The following is a 19,448-nucleotide window of genomic DNA, read 5'->3' on the forward strand; positions in this document are numbered from 1 at the left end:
TATCTCTGTAGGGTGCCATCACTATTAACTTTAGAGAGTAATGGAATGATATTGGTGATTAGAATATTTACAACATCATGGGGTGTGAGAAGGGTGGCAGTACTCAAGTCTGGGACTTGAGAACCCCTAGGCTGGGCCAATTGTGTTGTCTGAACCAAAATAATCTGTTTTTTTTTTTAAGCCTAAGAAAATGGAAGCGGTCCTAGAAATATTTGTGAGCCTAATATGTCACTGTTCTGTCTCTTGTCTCCATTCCTAGTAGTTTTCCCTTTAAAACATTTTGTAAAAGCCACAATTGCTGGATTTTAAACCAAGTGCTCTTAGAGAGCTAAAATGTATAGTTAGCACAGTTTCCTTTGCATTTTGAGAAGCTCCCCCAAAGAAAAAGGGCATTTGCCAGGAAGCAAGAAGGAGGAAGCGGCCACGAGCGAAGTGTCGCGATAGGAGATTAGGCGAAGATCAGGTGAGGAGAGCTTGATCCAGGACAGGGAGGGCAGAGCTGGAGCCCAGGTTGGGAAGGACGCAGCTGCAGTGGGTTGCGGCAGAAAAAGCAACAGTGGCGCTGGCCTGAGTACCACCGAGAGATTCGGGTGGTGGGAACCACAGTCATGGACCTTATCACGGTGCCCAAGGTAAGGAGAATAGTTAGGCGAGGCTAGGAACCGCGGGCTCCCTCTCGGTACTCAGCCGCGAGTCCAGGCACACCCCCTTAAACCTTTTCCGTGTGCTCTTTGATGCCCTCTTCCGCGCCCAACCTGAGTTCTCTTTCTGGGATTTCGCTCCCTTTCAACCAAACTGAGCTCTCTTTTGGGACTTGCCTCTGGGCTGCGGCGGCTCGGAGGAGAGATGGTCTGCGTCAACCATCCTTTCACGCGACGGCGGGTCCCTCCCTGCTCTGTCCCTCCGACCGCAGCTCTTCCTGGCCCTGCAGCCTTTACCTCATACACCCTCTTAATCCAACCTTTTATACACACTCGCTGCACTTGTAACAGCCTTTCTTGAGTACGCCACATGGCATCTCCTCGAGGAAAGTTACTTCCTTTATCCAGCTTTTTTCTATCCTCCTCTTGACTACCTTTGCCCCTAACCTGCACTGATGGCTGCCTGCCCAGACCACCACTACCGGCCCCACCCCAGCTCCGGCATGCATGTGTGGGTTTGTGAGGCAAAAGCATCTGTCCAACCCCAAGCCGGGCCATGGGAAAGGAAGGACATGTAGCAGAGTGGACCTGATCCTGCTCAACTAGGAAGAAAACCCCAGGAGTTTGTATTGCTAGGCCAGTTGGCCTCCGTGTACAGCTGACCCCTCATTTAGAGACTCTTCTGCTGATTTTCTTTCCAGACCCTACCTTTCCCTCCTCAACTCTAGCCTCTTTTTATTCCAATTCCACCTCCCTTCTGTCAATTTTCTTTCTACCATATGAGGCTGAGGATCAGGGAAGAGTTACAACTAGTCTCTGCTTAATTTTTTTCTATTGATCATAATGGATATGGCCCAGGCTAACTGAAGTCCACATAAAAACCCAGTGTGTTGTAACCAATTAAGAGCACAGAATTTTAAGCTAGAAAACTTGAATTAGAATGCTGGTCCCTTCAACTACTAGCTGATGACTTTAGACAAATTATTTAACCTCTCTGAGACTTTCTTTCCTCCTTTACCAAGTGAGGATCACGAAATTTGCTCTGCTCACTTCATGGGGTGGTTGTAAGACTAAATAGAAGGATGTGTGTGAGAGCTTTTTTGTAATATCAACTGTAAGGATCACTAACTATAAGAGGCAAAAAGGCAGTTTATTTGGGATCTTAGAATTGCAATTCACGGATCACAGAAAATTCGGAAGAAAGCAGAATAGTGTCCCACTGGAAGAAAATGGGTTGGGATTTTTACAGAAAAAGAGGGAAGTCACTGTAGACTTAAACAAGTTGTTTACCAAGAATTTGAATTGAGGGTAAAACTATTCTATACATAAGATTGAGTTATGGGATACATCTCATTCATTACTAAGGAAAGGTATGTTTTCTTAGGCTAGATAAAGTCCAGTTCTCAGCATTATTCTCTCCTTTTAGCAGCTTAGCAAATATTCAGCGGTTTTAATACAGAATGTTCAGCAAAAGTCCACCCTGGACAGCTAAAGTGGAGGTCCTCAGGTTATGTCTCAGTCATTCCTGACATTTTTTTTCCGCATTTCCCCCCTTTGCCCATGATTTTTACTGAAGAAAACATCATTGGAGCAATTCTTAGTCCCATGTAGCCAGAGTGGCTAGGATGACTGCTCTGGATACATGAGTCCCTTGGAGGGCAGTAGTGTGAATGAATCAATAGAGAGAATGGAAAATTCATTTGAGTTATCATGATGTTGTGCTACCTCAAGTATACCTATTTGCATGAACGTCAACTGAGCAGTAGAATGGTTAAGTATAGAAGTAATCAATGTAAGCAAGCACATTATCAATGTAAAGAAGCTGGCTACAATTTTTTAAAACATTTTTTATTGATTTATAATCATTTTACAATGTTGTGTCAAATTCCAGTGTTCAGCACAATTTTTCAGTCATACATGGACATATACACACTCATTGCCACATTTTTTTCTCTGTGAGCTACCATAAGAACTTGTCTATATTTTCCTGTGATATACAGTATAATCTTGTTTATCTATTCTACAATTTTGAATTCCCAGTCTATCCCTTCCCACCCTCCACCCACCTGGCAACCACAAGTCTGTATTCTCTGTCTATGAGTCTATTTCTGTCCTGTATTTATGCTTTGTTTTGTTTGTTAGTTTGTTTGTTTTTGTTTTTTAGATTCCACATATGAGCGATCTCATATGGTATTTTTCTTTCTCTTTCTGGCTTACTTCACTTAGAATGACATTCTCCAGGAGCATCCATGTTGCTGCAGATGGCATTATGTTGTCGGTTTTTATGGCTGAGTAGTATTCCATTGTATAAATATACCGCCACTTCTTTATCGAGTCACCTGTTGATGGACATTTAGGCTGTTTCCATGTCTTGGCTGTTGTGAATAGCACTGCTATGAACATTGGGGTGCAGGTGTCATCTCGAAGTAGGCTTCCTTCTGGATATATACCCAGGAGTAGGATTCCTGGGTAATATGGTAAGTCTATTCCTAGCCTTTTGAGGAATCTCCATACCGTTTTCCACAGTGGCTGCACCAACCTGCATTCCCACCAGCAGTGAAGGAGGGTTCCTTTTCCTCCACAGCCCCTCCAGCATTTGTCATTTGTAGATTTTTGAATGATGGCCATTCTGACTGGTGTGAGGTGATACTTCATTGTAGTTTGATTTGCATTTCTCTGATAATTCTTGATATGGAGCATTTTTTTCATGTGCCTATTGATCATTTGTATGTCTTCCTTAGAGAATAGCTTGTTTAGGTCTTCTGCCTATTTTTGGATTGGGTTGTTTGGTTGTTTCTTCTTAAGTCGTATGAGCTGCTTATATATTCTGTAGATCAAGCCTTTGTCGGTTTCATTTGCAAAGATTTTCTCCCATTCCGTAAGTTGACTTTTTGTTTTACTTATGGTTTCCTTTGCTGTGCAGAAGCTTGTAATTTCATTAGGTCCCATTTGTTTATTCTTGCTTTTATTTCTATTACTTGAGCGGACTGTTGTAGGAGAACATTTTTGAGATATATGTCAGATAATTTTTTGCCTTTGTTTTCTTCCAGAAGGTTTATTTTACCTTGTCTTAGATTTAAGTATTTAATCCAGTTTGAATTTATTTCTGTGTATGGTGTAAGGGAGTGTTCTAGCTTCATTGCCTTACATGCTGCTGTCCAGTTTTCCCAATGCCATTTGCTGAAGAGACTGTCTTTATTCCATTGTATATTCTTGCCTCCTTTGTTGAAGATACGTTGACCAAAAGTTTGTGGGTTCATTTTTGGGCTCTCTGTTCTGTTCCATTGGTTTGTATGTCTGTTTTTATACCAATACCATGCTGTCTTGATGACTGTAGCACTATAGTATTGTCTGAAGTCTGGGAGAGTTATTTCTCCAGCCTCTTTCTTTTTCTTCAGTAATGCTTTGACAACTCTAGGTCTTTTGTGGTTCCATATAAATTTTATTATGATTTTTTCTAGTTTTGTGAAATATGTCCTGGGTAATTTGATAGGGATTGCATTAAATCTGTAGATTGCCTTGGTCAGTGTGACCGTTTTAATAATATTGATTCTTCCCATTCAAGAGCATGGGATATCTTTGCATTTTTTAAAGTCTTCTTTAATTTCCTTCATCAGTGGTTTATAGTTCTCCATGTATAAGTTTTTCACCTCCTTGGTTAAATTGATTCCTAGGTATTTTATTACTTTGGGTGCTATTTTAAAAATGATTCTTTCACTTTCTTTTTCTGTTGATTCATCATTACTGTAAAGAAATGCAACTGATTTTTGAACATTTGTCTTGTAACCTGCTACCTTGCTGAATTCTTCAATCAGCTCTAGTAGTTTTTGTGTGGAACTTTTAGGGTTTTCTATATATAGGAACATGTCGTTGGCATATAGTGCCACTTTTACCTCTTCTTTTCCAATTTGGATGCCTTTTATTTCTCTCTCCTGCCTGATTGCTGTGGCTAGGGCTTCCAAGACTATGTTGAATAGGAGTGGTGATAGTGGGCATCCTTGTCTTGTCCCAGATTTCAGTGGGAAGCTTTTGATTATTTCACCATTGAGTACTATGCTGGCTGTAGGTTTGTCATATATAGCTTTTATTGTGTTGAGATATGTTCCCTCTATACCCACTTTGGTGAGAGTTTTTATCATAAATCAGTGTTGAATTTTATCAAGTGTCTTTTCTGCATCTATTGAGATGATCATGTGGTTTTTGTCCTTTCTCTTGTTGGTGTGCTATATTACATTGATTGACTTGCATATGTTGAACCACACTTCTGTCCCTGGGATGAACCCCACTTGGTCACGATGTTTAATCTTTTTTATGTGCTGTTGGATTCTATATGGTAATATTTTGGTGAGGATTTTGGCATCTATGTTCATCAGTGATATTGGCCTATAATTCTCTTTTTTGGTAGTGTCTTTGCCTGGTTTTGGTATCAGGGTGATGGTGGCTTGATAGAATGAGTTTGGGAGTATTCCCTCCTTTTCAATCTTCTGGAAGAGTTTGAGAAGGACTGCTATGATTTCTTCTTTGTATATTTGGTAGAATTACCCAATGAAGCCGTCCGGTCCTGGACTTTTATTTGTAGGGATGTTTTTTTATTCCTAATTTGATTTCATTTCTAGTGATCAGTTTGTTCAAGTGGTCAGTTTCTTCTTGGTTCAGTCTTGGTGGACTGTATGTTTCCAGAAACTTGTCCATCTCCTCTAGGTTATCCTGTTTGCTCCCATATACTTTTGCATAACATTTTTGTATGATATTATGTATTTCTATTTTATTTGTTGTAATTTGTCCATTTTCCTTTCTTATTTTACTTATTTGTGCTCTCTTTTTTTCATCATGTGGATTTGGCCAGAGGTTTGTCAATTTTATTTACGTTTTCAAAAGTCCAGCTTTTGGTTTGATTGATTATTTTTCTATGTTTTTTAATCTCTATTTTGTTTATTTCCTCCCTGATCTTTATTATTTTCTTCCTTCTGCTGCCTTTTGGGGATTTTTGCTCTTCTTTTTCTAATTCTTTTAGATATTGGGTTAGATTGTTTATTTGAGAGTTTTCTTATTTTTTGAGGAAGGCCTGTATCTCTATAAACTTCCCTATTAGCACTGCTTTTGCTGTGTCCCATAAATTTTGTGTGGTGTGTTTTCATTTTCATTTGTCTCAAGGTATTTTTTTTGATTTCAAGGCAACAGTTATTAAGAGCAATAACCGTGTTTGCAGAACAGTTTTAAACCATGATCCGATGTTTGAGGGTAACCAACTAAATAAATCAAACATTAGTGGATTATTAAGTATATAAGAAAGAAGCCAAGTGACCTTCTTTTGTAGGATCCCAATCTGAGTTCCTACTATAACAGAGGCATTTATCCAAATACAGCAGGGCATATTTAACAGGGCACAGACACCGTCAAGTTCTGCTAGAAGGTAGTCCAAGGCAAATCTTTTAGCTCACACAACAAGTGCAAGCAAATTTAGGAAGTCTTTTTTGATCACTTAATGCTTTAGCTGTGGTATTAGCTGTGCCTGGTATGGTAGCAGAGAAGTTTTTAATGATTTGGTCAAGGGCTCTAATACCCCACATGGTGAATATAATTCTTGGGAACCTGTGAAATCCCTCAGAAGGAGTTTCTCATTGGAGGTGGTGAGTAAAGTGTTTGTGCCATTTGGTAATTTCTGAAGATGTTAACACAGTCAAAGGAACTAATAAAAGTCCTTGTGCACATTGAGAACCCGAGGTTAGGGGATTGAGGCAGGACATCACCCAGGTGGTACTCTTCCAAACACAAATAAAGACATATGTGGAACACAGAGAAAGGAGATGTCAAAGGTGAAATTAAACCATGGGTTGGTTATATTTGAGCAGCCTAGAAACTTTTCTTATTGAAATTCATGGGGATTATCATGAAAATATGTTTTGTTGTTTCACAGTGAAGTAAAGGTAGTTGTTTGGAAGCTGGGTCCGATGTTTTGGAGTAACCACAGCATCCTGTTGGAACACATGTTACTAAGGAACTATTTGGGGTTTTATCTGGTTCCAAACAAGGAAAACAAGGAAGAGGAGCCATGGATTTGAGTAGATGTACGTGGTACGCTAAGAGAGTAGATGAATTCTGAATAAAACATGGTGGAAGGGTACCAGTAATATTGGCAATAGCCAAGGCAAGGGGATCCCAGCAATCAATGAATGATCTATGGTGCCATTGTCATATCCAACAATCTGTTAGATTTCCTCCAGTGACTAGACTTAGGCAAATTCAGCATAAGGCATTATTTTCCCAGGCATAAGGAGTCTAGATGGATATTAAGAGAGATAATATTAACATAACTCTAGTAAAAGAACTATCCCAGGAAAAGTCAGCCACTTTAATAGAAAGAGAACTAAGGGTGACTCCTGGCCTTGGTTATTGAAAGAATCCCAAGCTGAATAGATTAATTGAATGGCCAAGAATTGGAGCCAGAGGCTTATTTCCATCAGAGTTGATGCAGGATTTATGGTTTTCATAAAATTACCACTCATGGAGGATGCCCACTGTATGTAGTAGGGCAAAGAGCATTAATTAACTGTTAGCTTCAAGAATGAGTCCCAAAAGTTCAATTCTCCAGTCATTCATAGTCAAAATCAAAGGACCAAAGGGCCAAGGCTACTTCCTTTAAACTTGAATTCCAGGCATAAACCTATTCATGGAAATTTTCACTCCTTGAAAATATATCTATAAGAAGGAGTTTAAGAAGGAAACAAGTTGATGCATCATCAGTTATTACACAATGAAGGATATGTAGCAACTCTATGATGACAGCAGTTAGAAAAGGGTTAACTTGAAGGATTTTCTAAATGGGATCATGGAAAGTACCAGCCTTGTCCAAAGTCTTGGGAGAACTGTCTACTTTAGTTGCCATCTGCTTTGCTTCTGGGTCAACTTCAGTTTTAGTTCTGCAACTGTTTCAGATGCCCATTCAGGTGGGGAAGATTTTTTTTTTTTAACAAGGGAAACATGAATCCAAGAATCAAAGCCTTTAAGTTTTAGTGGCTCAGAAGTTGGTTAAAAGTACCTGATAGGGTCCCTTGACTCTGGGCTGTAAGGATTCCTTTAAAAGATATCTTTTCCAATAAACATAGCCCCTTGGTTGTAAAACTGTGCTATTATGTATCTTCATCTCTGTCTCCCAGGAATGCACTGTAGAAAGATTTTTCAACCTGGTGCTCAATTATTAAAGAGCCTTAATGAGTCTTTGACAATAATGTAAAAGATTTCCCTTGACTAGAAGAAGAGGCTTATATAGTCCTGAGCCAAGAATCATGGGTCTTTTGGTATTTTTTTCAAATGGTGACAGTTTTTGTTCTCCAGTGTGTATAAATATTAAATTTAACAGAACTATGGGTAGCAATTTAGGCCAAGGAAGGCTGAAGGCCTCAGAGATTTTTGCCAGTTGAGTTTTGATTATGCCATCAGTTCTTTCCACTAGACTAGAAAATTGAGGATGATAGTCACAGTGGAAATGTTGTAGTATAGTCCAGAATTCACAAACAGCATTTAGAAATTGTCCAGTAAAATGGGCACCTTTATCAATATGTAATTCCAGGTGAATTCCCCAAGTTGGAATGATCCCTTCCAACAATATTTAGGCCACTGCAGGGAGTTGCTTCTCTGCAAGGAAAGCCTTCCACCCAATGGGAATACATGCACAGCATCACCAGAACATATTTGTATCCTTGAGAGGGAGGCATCTGGATAAAATCTAGTTGCCGGATAGAAGAGGGACCAAGAGGCAAAGGAAAGTGGTCCTGAGAAGTAAGTTTGAATAGATTTTCCTAGGTTATATTTAGGGCAAATCTGATACTTCTGACTTATTTCAGCTGCTGCTTTGGAAGAAAGTTTCAAAAAGTATTGTTTTCCCCAGGTTAGCATTTTATCAGTTCCCCGAATGACTCATTTAATGTGTTAATTTTAATATGGTTTCTTGAGTAACTGCAGAAAGAGTAATGTGGCCATTTGACTCATACCAAAGCCCAGTATGTTGATCAAATGTGCATCCTTCAGAAACCCACCTCTGTTCCTTAGCTTAGCATGCAATTGCCCATCTCTGATAATATCCTTTAAATCTCAGGTGTCCTTCCAAGTAGTAGCTAACCTGGTGTGAATAGAATGATGTATCAGAAGAGGTTCCTTTATGGAACTTAAATCTTATAATGCTGCTGCCTTAGCAGCTTTTTTGGCCAATCAGTTCCCCTTCCCTTCCTCAGTGTTGTCTTTGGAATGCCCTAGGACCTTTATTATTGCCAGTTGTGGCAGCAAGATTGTATCCCGCAAGGCCCTAATGAAGGGACCATTTTAAATTTAATTTTCCTCTAAGGTCAAAAAACCTCTCTTTCCAAGGCATTCCAAAGTATTGAGCAACTCCAGAAGTATACCTGCTATCAGTGTAAATGTTAGTGCATTTGCCAGAGGCCAAAGTCCAGGTATGAGTGTGTGCATATAGTTTAGCATGTTGAGCTGAAGAAACAAAAGGTAGAACATTGGATTCTGTTAGCGTTAAGGGAGTAGTAATAGCCTATCAAGCTTTCAGAAGTCCATCATCATTCTATATGTAGGAGCCAACTGTAAACCAAGAAATGTTGGGGTTGTCTAAAAAGTGTTTCTTGTAAATCTGAATGTGGACTAGTCAAAAGATCAGTCGTGGTTATGCAGTCATGTGGGGTCTCATCTGTTGGTAATGGTAAGAGAGTAGCAGGATTTAGGGAGTTAAAAATGAGACACAGTGATATTGGAGAGGAAAGCAATACAATTTCATAAGATATCCATTGGCTAGTGAATACGTGTTATGTATGATGTGAGTTCAAGAGTAACTGAACAGAGTGAGGGACAAAAACCCATAAGGAAGACCCCATAATTATCTCCTGCAGCCTGAAGAAGGGCAGTGGTGGCTGCTATTGATCAGAAGCAAAGTGGAAGTCCTCAATCTATGGAGTCTAACTGTTGGGTATAATAGCTATTAGGCCTGCTTTGGAGTGGGGCTGAAAGAACACTCCAAGGGCATTTCCGCTTACATCATGTATGAATAGTAGACAGGGAAGAGAATAATTAGGATGTCCTAAAGAAGTGGCTGTGGCCAACTGAGTTTTTAAAGTTTTAAAAGCTGACTCAGCCTCATTATTCCAAACAAGAGAATTGGGCCTGTTGTCCTTTAAAAGATAATAGAGGGGTTGTATATACAGGAGATATTGGGACCCCGAACTTCTGCAGTAGCTTTCTAGACTGAAAAAGTGTCTCAATTGGCACTTGGTGGAAGGAAGGGGAAACTGAGAAATGCCCGGGATGTGTGTAGGATCAAGCATTAGCTCTTGGAGGAGGGATAAGCAAATGACCCAAGTATCTTACTTAAGTTTGAACAAATTGGAGCTTATCCCTTGAAAACTTAGGCCTTTTGTGTGCTAGCTGAATGAGGAGATATAGGCTGTCCTGAGGCTTGCTTCCTCAGTAGGGGTGCATAACAAAAGGTCATCAAGATTTTGGAGTTAAGTAGAGCCATGAGTAAAATTTACATTGGCCAAAGCTTACCACAATATCTGTGAAAAATAAGTAGGGCTTTCCATGTGGCCCTGATGCATAACAGTCCAAGTAAATTGACATCCTTCTCTTATAGAAGCAAACAGGTACTGGCTACCTGGATGGACAGGAAAGCTGAAGAAAAGCACTATATAAATCTGTGACTGGAAATAATTGGATGTTTGGTATGAGGGTTGGGGACCACAAGGTGATGTGGTATGACTATATTGTTTATGGCTCAGAGATCTTGAATACAATGTCAACCTTGACAATGAGGCTTGCATATAGGAAGGACTGAAGTGTTTCAAGGACTGGTGTATGGGTTTATGAAGCCCTTCTGGAAGTGTGTCTTAATGGTAGGACAAATTCTTTTCCAGGGCCTCAGGCCTAAGAGGGTACTATCTGAGGTGAGGCAAAGACTTATTAGGGTCTATCTTGATCTTAATTGATGGTACTGAATACATTCATCCTATGTCATTTGAAGAAGTAGACCATAAGGTAGGGGGAACAGAATCTAGCAAATCTTTACAACTGGGAATTGACAAGAAAAGAGCAAAGATGGGAATTTCAATATTAGTACTAAATTCAGAAGCAGACTTAGAGAGGTCAAGGATTTGTGAGTATGTTTCTCCTTTTGGGGAAAAGGAAATATTAGCTTGTAATTTTTCCAATAGGTTTTGGCCCAAAATGTGTACACAAAGAGCACAAAGAACAAGAAGGAACTGCTGAGTTCCCTGAAAAGAGCCTATGTCAAAAGACAATGGGGACAATTTGCTTATCTTCATAACTGTAGGAAACTACCACCATTTATACCTTTTTTGTTCTTCGAGGAAGGGGGGCCTTGATTCTAGTGAGGGTTCAGGATAGGCAAAGTTGCTCCTGTGTCCACAAGAGCAGTAATAGCCTGAGCTCCTATAAAACAGCCCAGTGGTATTAGTGGGAGTACTACGAAGACTCCTATACTTTCCTCAGAGCATCAGTATTCATGAGTGTCTACAAGAGGGAGGTTCTTCTCAAATATCTCAGAAAGTTCATGGAAAGGGTCAGGGCAAGGGGCTTTGGGCTACTGATAGGTCCTTCTTTTTAAATTTGAGCAATTCTTCCAGTGGTCAGGCTGCTCACAGTAATGGCAGGGACCTCGTCCTGGAAGGAGCCCCTACAGGAATTTTAGTCTTTCCATTGAGGTGGCCATTGAGCAGCAGTGACCAATTGCTGCAGCTGCAAATTCATGATTTTAGTCATCTTATATTTTTTGTATGTTTGTTTGTTTTAGATAGCTGATTAGCCAAATTAACTAGATCAGGAGGGACCTTTATTTCCCAATTTAAATGTGCCTGTTTCACCAAGTCTGAGTTCCTCATCTAATCCTCTAATAAAGATTGAATTAAAGATGGTTTGAATATTATTTGCTCCAGCAGGTATTCCAGAGTTTTCCCAGAATACTGTCTATAGGTGTGAGTAATGATCATGAACAGTTTCATTAGGTCATTGTGTAGTAGACTGAATTTTCCCCCAGTCAATGGAACAGACAAAATCCCAAAGAATTGCTTCATGAAGGGCTTGAGCCACCTAAGAAGCTGGTCCCACTGCACTAAAGCCCTTTCTATGGCTACCTTTCAATGAAGCCAGCTGGCAGTAGTTTGCCAGTGTCTGGCTTGGCTTTCTCTGCTAATATGTGGGTTAGTTGAAACAAGTCAAAGAAGCTTGGATCATAGGTTTGCGTCACAAAGTTAAATTCTTCCACAAAGTAGACCTTGGGAAATTCCTTAGCTATGGTCCATAATTCTTCAGGAGATCAAAGTCTATAGTCTACCAGATTTTGGGTGCCAGCAAGGTTCAATATAATGACAAAGGGAAAGATTTTTGTGGTAGGGCTAGTAGGTAGAGGGTAAGGATTTTGCAGGAGGAACAGGAGAATCAGAAATACAGACTTAGCAAGTTCTGGGTAAGCAGGAGCCAAAGAAGGAGGGGAGGAAAAGTCTCTTGAGACTTTTCCATACTATTTAGACAAGAGTAGAGGTCTTTATTTGCAGCAGTGTGCTTAGAAACAATATCCTGAAGTGAAACAATTTTAGATTCACAAACCCTTTGGGTTTTCTGAGCTCATTCGGAGTCTTCAGCATAACAATTGAAATAGGCTCTCCACCCTATTGTTTATTTTAGATCCCTTGGCATATAATTCTGTGTACAAAAAGAAAAATTTTGGAATTTCAAAGGTTCCCCATTGTGGCCAGGTCAATTTTATGTCTTCTCTGGTATACCATTGCCATTTACCTAGGTAAGCACAGGAGGCAGCCCCATACGTTTTGTGTAGGTACCCAGCAGGAGTCCCAGATGGGGGAGAATCCTCCCCCATAACAGTCTTATACTGTGAATGACTCATTATGATGCACTCACCAAAAGGGAGCAAGCCCTTAAGTAATCAATTGATTGAACAAAAGACACACAGAATAAAGACCTGAACCTCAACCAAGACAGGAGGTTTGGGAACGAGAGGACTTATTGTCTGGGCCTGGAGCCACCAGGGAGGCAATGAAGCAAAATGGGCTCACACAGACACCTTGCTCGAATCCATCATGGCTTTGGAGCTGGGCATAATGCTTCAGCTCTTACTTCTGACACCAAAAATGTCAGCTGAAAGGATCATGGACTGTAAGGAGGTAAAAAGGCAGTTTATTTGTGGTCTTAGAATTGCAATTCGAGGATCACAGACTCCAGAGGAAACTAGAATAGTGTCCTACTACAGGAAAATAGCCAGGGGCTTTTACAGGAAAAGAGAAGTTAATGCAGGCTTACACAAATTGTTTACCAAGAATTAGATTCTATACAATATGATTGGGTTATGGAATGCATCTCATTTGTTACTGGGGAGAGGTATGTTTTCTTAGGCCAGATAAAGTCTGGTTCTCAGCATTATCCTTTCCTTTTATCAGCTCAGCAACTATTCAGCAGTTTTAGTTTACACTGTTCTGCAAAAGTCCATCATGAACAGCAAACGTAGAGGTCCTCAGGTCATGTCTTAGTCATTCCTGACAGTTTTTGTCACACTGAAAAGTCTTCTTCCCAATTGTTAACTACATTATGATGCTGCTTGATGGGCAAAACATGAACTCAAAGCAGGATCCCTTGTAGAATCCAGTCATTCTTTTTTCTGGGTCTCTTCCTTTCCAGGCCATGTTATTTGCACCAGGTTCCCTGGCATGCTATAGGAAAGTGGCATCATCAAAACCAAGGGGCTTCTGCTATCCAGACTCCCTCTTCTCCCAACCCATCTAACCCTGGGCCACTATACTTGCCCAGTTCCAAATGAGCTCTTCTGAATAATCCCCTTTTTAATCTTTTGACCTGGTGGTGGAGGAGCAGAACTGCCCTTAGCTTGAGTGTTAAAATATTAAAAAATTTAACATATTAAAACCTCCCTGTTGGAGGATGAAAGCTATAAACTGGGTTAGATGTATGGTAAGGGAGAAGATACCATTATTGCACCCACATCAAAATAATAGTAGCAGCTAACCCATTGAGTATGTAACTATGTGGCAGGCACTGTGCTAAACAACTTACAAGGGAGGTATTATTGTTACTCCCATGTCACAGCTGAGGAAACTGGTACCCGTAGAGGTTAAATGACTTGCCTAATAAAGATAAGAGTGATCAGTTTCAGACTGGTAAGATGGGGTTAGTGTTCAAGAAAACTTTAACGGGCATCGTGCCCAGACTCCATTTTTACTGCATGGATGGTATTGTGAGTCTTGAAATACAAATAAAAATTCCAAATGAAGACTTAGTTCTTTAAATAAAGTTGGCATTTCTTTTGGTGCCTGGCAGGGCTGTGAGTGCACACAGGTGGTATGTTGCCACAAGTCTATTATTTTGTCTTTATTATAAATTCTGGGAAGAATTAGGGTTGCACTAATGGCAAGGAATTTGAATGGCCTCTCTCTAATTTACTCATTGTTTCCACAAAAGGGAAAGACATCAGTCTTATTCATCTCAGGACAAAGAGATAGCCATGAGTTTGTTAGTCATTAGTTCAACATGTCAAGTGCAAAAGTGACTTTTATTTTTGGCTCTTAAATCCTTTTCTCTTCTCAGGAAGACTTAAAAGGAACTGTATTCCCAGTCTTCAGTTAGATAAACTTTTACATGTTATGTTCTAGACTACAAAACTTTAGCAGCTCTTTGCTACCTACAGAACCAAGTTTAAATTCCCCAATGTAACATTCAAGGTCTTCTACATTCTATAGAACCTATCTCTCCAACTTAATTTCTTGCTACATTCCTCTCAATCTTGCCTCTTAGCTTATGCCCCTGAGCTTATGCTCTCGCAATTCCCTTGGTGGGGAGTGCTTCTCACTTCCCCAGTCTGTGAAGAGTAAAATCCTATCTATTATTCAGACTCAGCTTACATCCCACTCCTTTGTAAAGCTTTCTTCATTTCATACTCCTCACCCTCATCTAGAACTGGAATTTATTTATCTTTAAACTCTAATAGTATTTCATTCATCCCTCTCATAAAAGTTCTCACTTTCATTCTTTAATCTTATGCTTAACATCTCATCACCTTACTTTATTAAGAGATACTAGAGGGCAGTTGCTATATCTAAGACAGCTATATATCCTTAACAACTCCCAATGTGGGATTCTGTAAATAATAACAATTAGTGATGATGATGATGATAGTAATCATTAGCTAAATTAAGCATTCACAATGTGCCAGGCACTGCTTTAAGCACTTTTATAAATATTAAGTCATTTAATCCTTATAACAACCCTGTGAGACAGGTACTATTGTTATTACCACCATTTTACAGATGAAACGGAGGCAGAGAAGTTACCTACTTGCCATAATCACAAAGTTAGTTAAATAGTAAGGTTGAGATGTGAATTCAGTCTGGCTCCAAAGCATACATTTGAATCACTTCAGTAAATTTCCAAGCAACTTGAATCTCAGTAAATGTTAAATGAAAAATTCCCTAATTAATAAGTTCCCACTGCAGGAAGGTAAGGTAATTAAGAATTATATGTGCTAAGTGACACAGAAGTGATGAGGGTAAGGAAAATTACAAAGGACAAATTCTGATTTAGACAAGAGTCATTAAAGACCTGAGGTGATACAAAAATCATTGTTAAACTCTAAGGCTATAACTTAAAAAGACAGTTCCTCTTTTATACATAGGTGGTTGGAGTGCCAAATTGGTAGTATCTACTCTAGCTGAAAGAATACATATCCTATGATCCAGAAATTCCACCCCTATATATACCCCAACAAAAATGCATATGTATAGCCATCAAAAGAATGTTCTTGTAACAGCCAGAACTGGAAATTTCCCATCAACAGAAGAATGGATACACCACATGTGGCATGCTAACAAAATGGAACACTATGTAGCAATGAAAATGATCTATAACTACAAGGAATAATATGGGTGAATCTTTCAAACATATTATCGAACAAAAAATCCAGATACAAAAGAATAGATGCCATATGAGTCCATTATATTAAGTACAAAAAAGGGCAAAACTAATCTCTGTTAGAAGTCAGGATAACAGTTACAATTGGCAGGGGTATTGACTAGAAGAGGAATGAGGGGACTCCTAGTAATGTTCTGTTTCTTGATCTCGGTGCTGGTTACATGGGTGTGTGCAATTTGTGAATATTCATGGAGTACAAACTTATAATCTATGAACTTTTTATATGTTATACGTCAATACAGTTTTTTTAAGTCTTCCTGAGAAGAGAAAAGGATTTAAGAGCCAAAAATAAAAGTCACTTTTGCACTTGACATGTTGAACTAATGACTAACAAACTCATGGCTATCTCTTTGTCCTGAGATGAATAAGACTGATGTCTTTCCCTTTTGTGGAAACAATGAGTAAATTAGAGAGAGGCCATTCAAATTCCTTGCCATTAGTGCAACCCTAATTCTTCCCAGAATTTATAATAAAGACAAAATAATAGACTTGTGGCAACATACCACCTGTGTGCACTCACAGCCCTGCCAGGCACCAAAAGAAATGCCAACTTTATTTAAAGAACTAAGTCTTCATTTGGAATTTTTACTTGTATTTCAAGACTCACAATACCATCCATGCAGTAAAAATGGAGTCTGGGCACGATGCCCGTTAAAGTTTTCTTGAACACTAACCCCATCTTACCAGTCTGAAACTAATCACTCTTATCTTTATTAGGCAAGTCATTTAACCTCTACGGGTACCAGTTTCCTCAGCTGTGACATGGGAGTAACAATAATACCTCCCTTGTAAGTTGTTTAGCACAGTGCCTGCCACATAGTTACATACTCAATGGGTTAGCTGCTACTATTATTTTGATGTGGGTGCAATAATGGTATCTTCTCCCTTACCATACAGCTAACCCAGTTTATATGCTCCTTATTTGTAAATGGGGACATTATCTAATTCTTGGGACAATGATGAAGATTAAGATAAGGTATGATAAGGGCTTGGCACATATTAAGTGTTCCATGACTATGTATTCCCTTCTTTTCCCATTAGAGCCAAGGATTCAGTATATACATCAGTCCTGGGAGGTCTTAAAGAGGAGTATTTTCCTGAGCATCCAGAAAGGCTCTTGGCACTACAGTGCAAAAACAAAGGCTACCCAGGAAGCTCTGGTGGCAATGGTCTGGCATTTTGGCCATTTGGCCATTATAGGCATTGGAGTTATCTACCTCACCACCAGAGCCTCCTCCTTTGAACTCACTTTGTACTTGAGAAACCTCAACTAAACTGTTACACCTAGAAACCACTGGGATTTGTTTTAGGGTTGTGTCTTTTTAAAAACCATTTTGCGGTTTTGTGGTACAATGCTTAAATGCTTTAGAAAGATTTTTTTTTGATAAGCTCCAAAGGCATTTTCATTATTTGAGAAACCCATACTGCACAGGGAGTCAGATGATCTGAGCTGCTGCTGACAAGCTGTGTGACCTTCGGTTTCATTTTCCTTGTGGATAAAATATTACTATGTAACTTTTATTGAGCAACTACTATGTGCTGGACACTATTCTAAATGCTTTACACAAATATTGCCTATCTATATACTCATTTAACACTCAAAACAATACTATCATTGTACTTATTTCAAAAGATAAAGAAATCAATGCCCAGAAAGCTTAAGCAACCTGCTGAGAGTCAGAAATGAAGCAGAAAGTCTCCGTGACTTTAAAGTCTGTGACTCAGAAGTCTGTGCTCTTAACTCCTACACTGTTGTGCTTCAATAAAAGGAGCAGATTGGATTATTCGAACATTTCCTAAACTTTGTTCCTGATGACCACTAGTCCCACAAGGTAAGTTGTTTAAAAAAGGAAAAAGGATTCTAAGATAAAATATGTTGGCACCACAAATACTGTGGAAATTGATAGTAAATTTTCACCTGTTAAAGTCTCTGAGGAACCCTGCAATAAAGAAGCCTGTTTATAACACAATGTTTCTCTAACCTGACCACAGAACTCTGTGTGTGTGTGTGTGTGTGTGTGTGTGTGTGTGCGTGCGCGCGCACGCATGCACGTGTGTACACACACACCTGTTAACATCCTGTGGAACTAGGGTTTATAGAACATGCTTTGAGAAATGCTGATGTTAATCTGGAAAGTTCATTGTAGCTCTTAAGTGCTTCCAGCACTGAATAATAGAATGATAGGTGTGTGGAATGTAAAATGCAGCATTGTTTTCTGTGTATCAAAATTTTTTTAATTGGAGGAGTGCTGAAAAAATACAGCATGATGAGGCATAGATTCAAGGCTAGTCTGGGTTACATTTTTAACACTTGATTCAAGAGACCTTGTATATCTGACCGCAAAAGATTTAGTTTTGCCCTTCACCTTTTCCTTTTCTCCTTCCTCCCCCATTACATATTTTCTCATTTATTACTTTAAAGGAGATCTAAATCAGAGATGCTTGTTATGAAAGTAGGAGAAATCCTTTTTAATATGTGCAGGGTGCAGCAATTGTTTTCATGATGCATACTCTTTGCTGTCAGAGGTGATGCCACATGGGGACACTGTATGTGGGACATGTGTATGACTGTTTAGATATCATCATACTGTCAGTCCTCCTGGAGCCAGATGTTCCCCCTTTTATTTATTTTTCAGTGTTTCCAAGTTATTACCAGTAATTGTGACAAACCACGATGGTAAATGGATTCAGAGACTTCTGAAGTGCACCTGATTTCCTCCCTTCCTCCCTTCCTGGAAGGGAAACAACAACAACAACAACAACAACAACAACAACAACAACAACAACAACAACAACAACAACAACATGGTTTATGGTTCATAGCTTCTCTAGGAGAAAAGATCTTGTAAATGTCAGTGTGTTCTGTCTACAGTCCAGTTGTGTAAAACTAACAAAGCAGTTGGGTGGTGTTACTGAGAATTAGTCTGTATGGTACTAGTGGTGATCATCTTCTTTTCTCCCCTTTTCTTTTTTTCTCCCTCATCTCTCTCTCTTTACTCTCCCTCTCCTCTCTTTTCTCTTCTCTTTTTCTCCCCCTCTTGCCTTCCTTCTTTTCTCCCCACCTTCTCCCGTCATGTCTCTTAAGTCTCTTCCCTGCATCACTCTTCTCTTTTTCTTTCTTTTGTCCCCCTGCTTTACACACATGCATGTACACATACTAGGGGACCCAGATTTCTCTGGGAAAAAATACATGCCAGACAGAGAAACCCTCTTACCACACTGTCTTAGAACCAGAGGGGTCTCTGCTCCCCATCAGTAGAGAAGGGGCTGGGTCTGAGTAATTGCAGATCTCCTAGAAGGTCCTACCTGCTAATAGACACAGGTTCCCTACCGTGTGGAGTCCTATAGGAAGTCCATATTAACATTTTTAATATCAACAGTGTCCCTTTTCTTTGAGGCGCATAATAACTTTCACACATAGACTTTGTAGCCTTTTGGTAAATAGTGCCCTAAGCCTTAGCAATAACTCCTTTTGAGTAGCCAATTTTTCCCCTTTTTGAGAATCTCCTTCCATCAAGGCTGCCTGGGACAGGTAGGAGAGACCTAAAGATGCTTTATAGTTTCAATTTCTACTCTCTCCTTGCTGTTCATTTCCTGTAGTGTGGCTATTTTTTTTTTCCCCTGAGTATAAGTGAGCCCTTATTCCAATTGGCTCTGATGTCTTCTGTTAACCTAGTCACAATACAGTTCCTCTACCAGGTCTGCTTTTCTTTTAACTTTCAGCTGGCCAAAGCAATCACATGCTTTTACCACACTATTCTCATCAAGTTTACATAGCCTACTGCATTCAGATTAGGAAAT

The 19,448-nt window shown here is 39.5% G+C and overlaps 1 protein-coding gene across 1 annotated transcript in view; it reads left to right on the plus strand.

Annotated features, from left to right (window-relative positions):
• Positions 1-498: 498 nt before the first annotated feature.
• Positions 499-19,448, plus strand: part of ASB12 (ankyrin repeat and SOCS box containing 12) — a 183,512-nt gene continuing 164,562 nt past the window's right edge. The window contains 1 exon segment of the mRNA XM_074359235.1: positions 499-632. Coding sequence (XP_074215336.1) covers positions 609-632 — 24 coding nt within the window. The 5' untranslated portion in view covers positions 499-608.

This window comes from Camelus bactrianus, chromosome X, assembly GCF_048773025.1.
Source record: "Camelus bactrianus isolate YW-2024 breed Bactrian camel chromosome X, ASM4877302v1, whole genome shotgun sequence".
In the NCBI taxonomy this organism is placed as follows: domain Eukaryota; kingdom Metazoa; phylum Chordata; class Mammalia; order Artiodactyla; family Camelidae; genus Camelus; species Camelus bactrianus.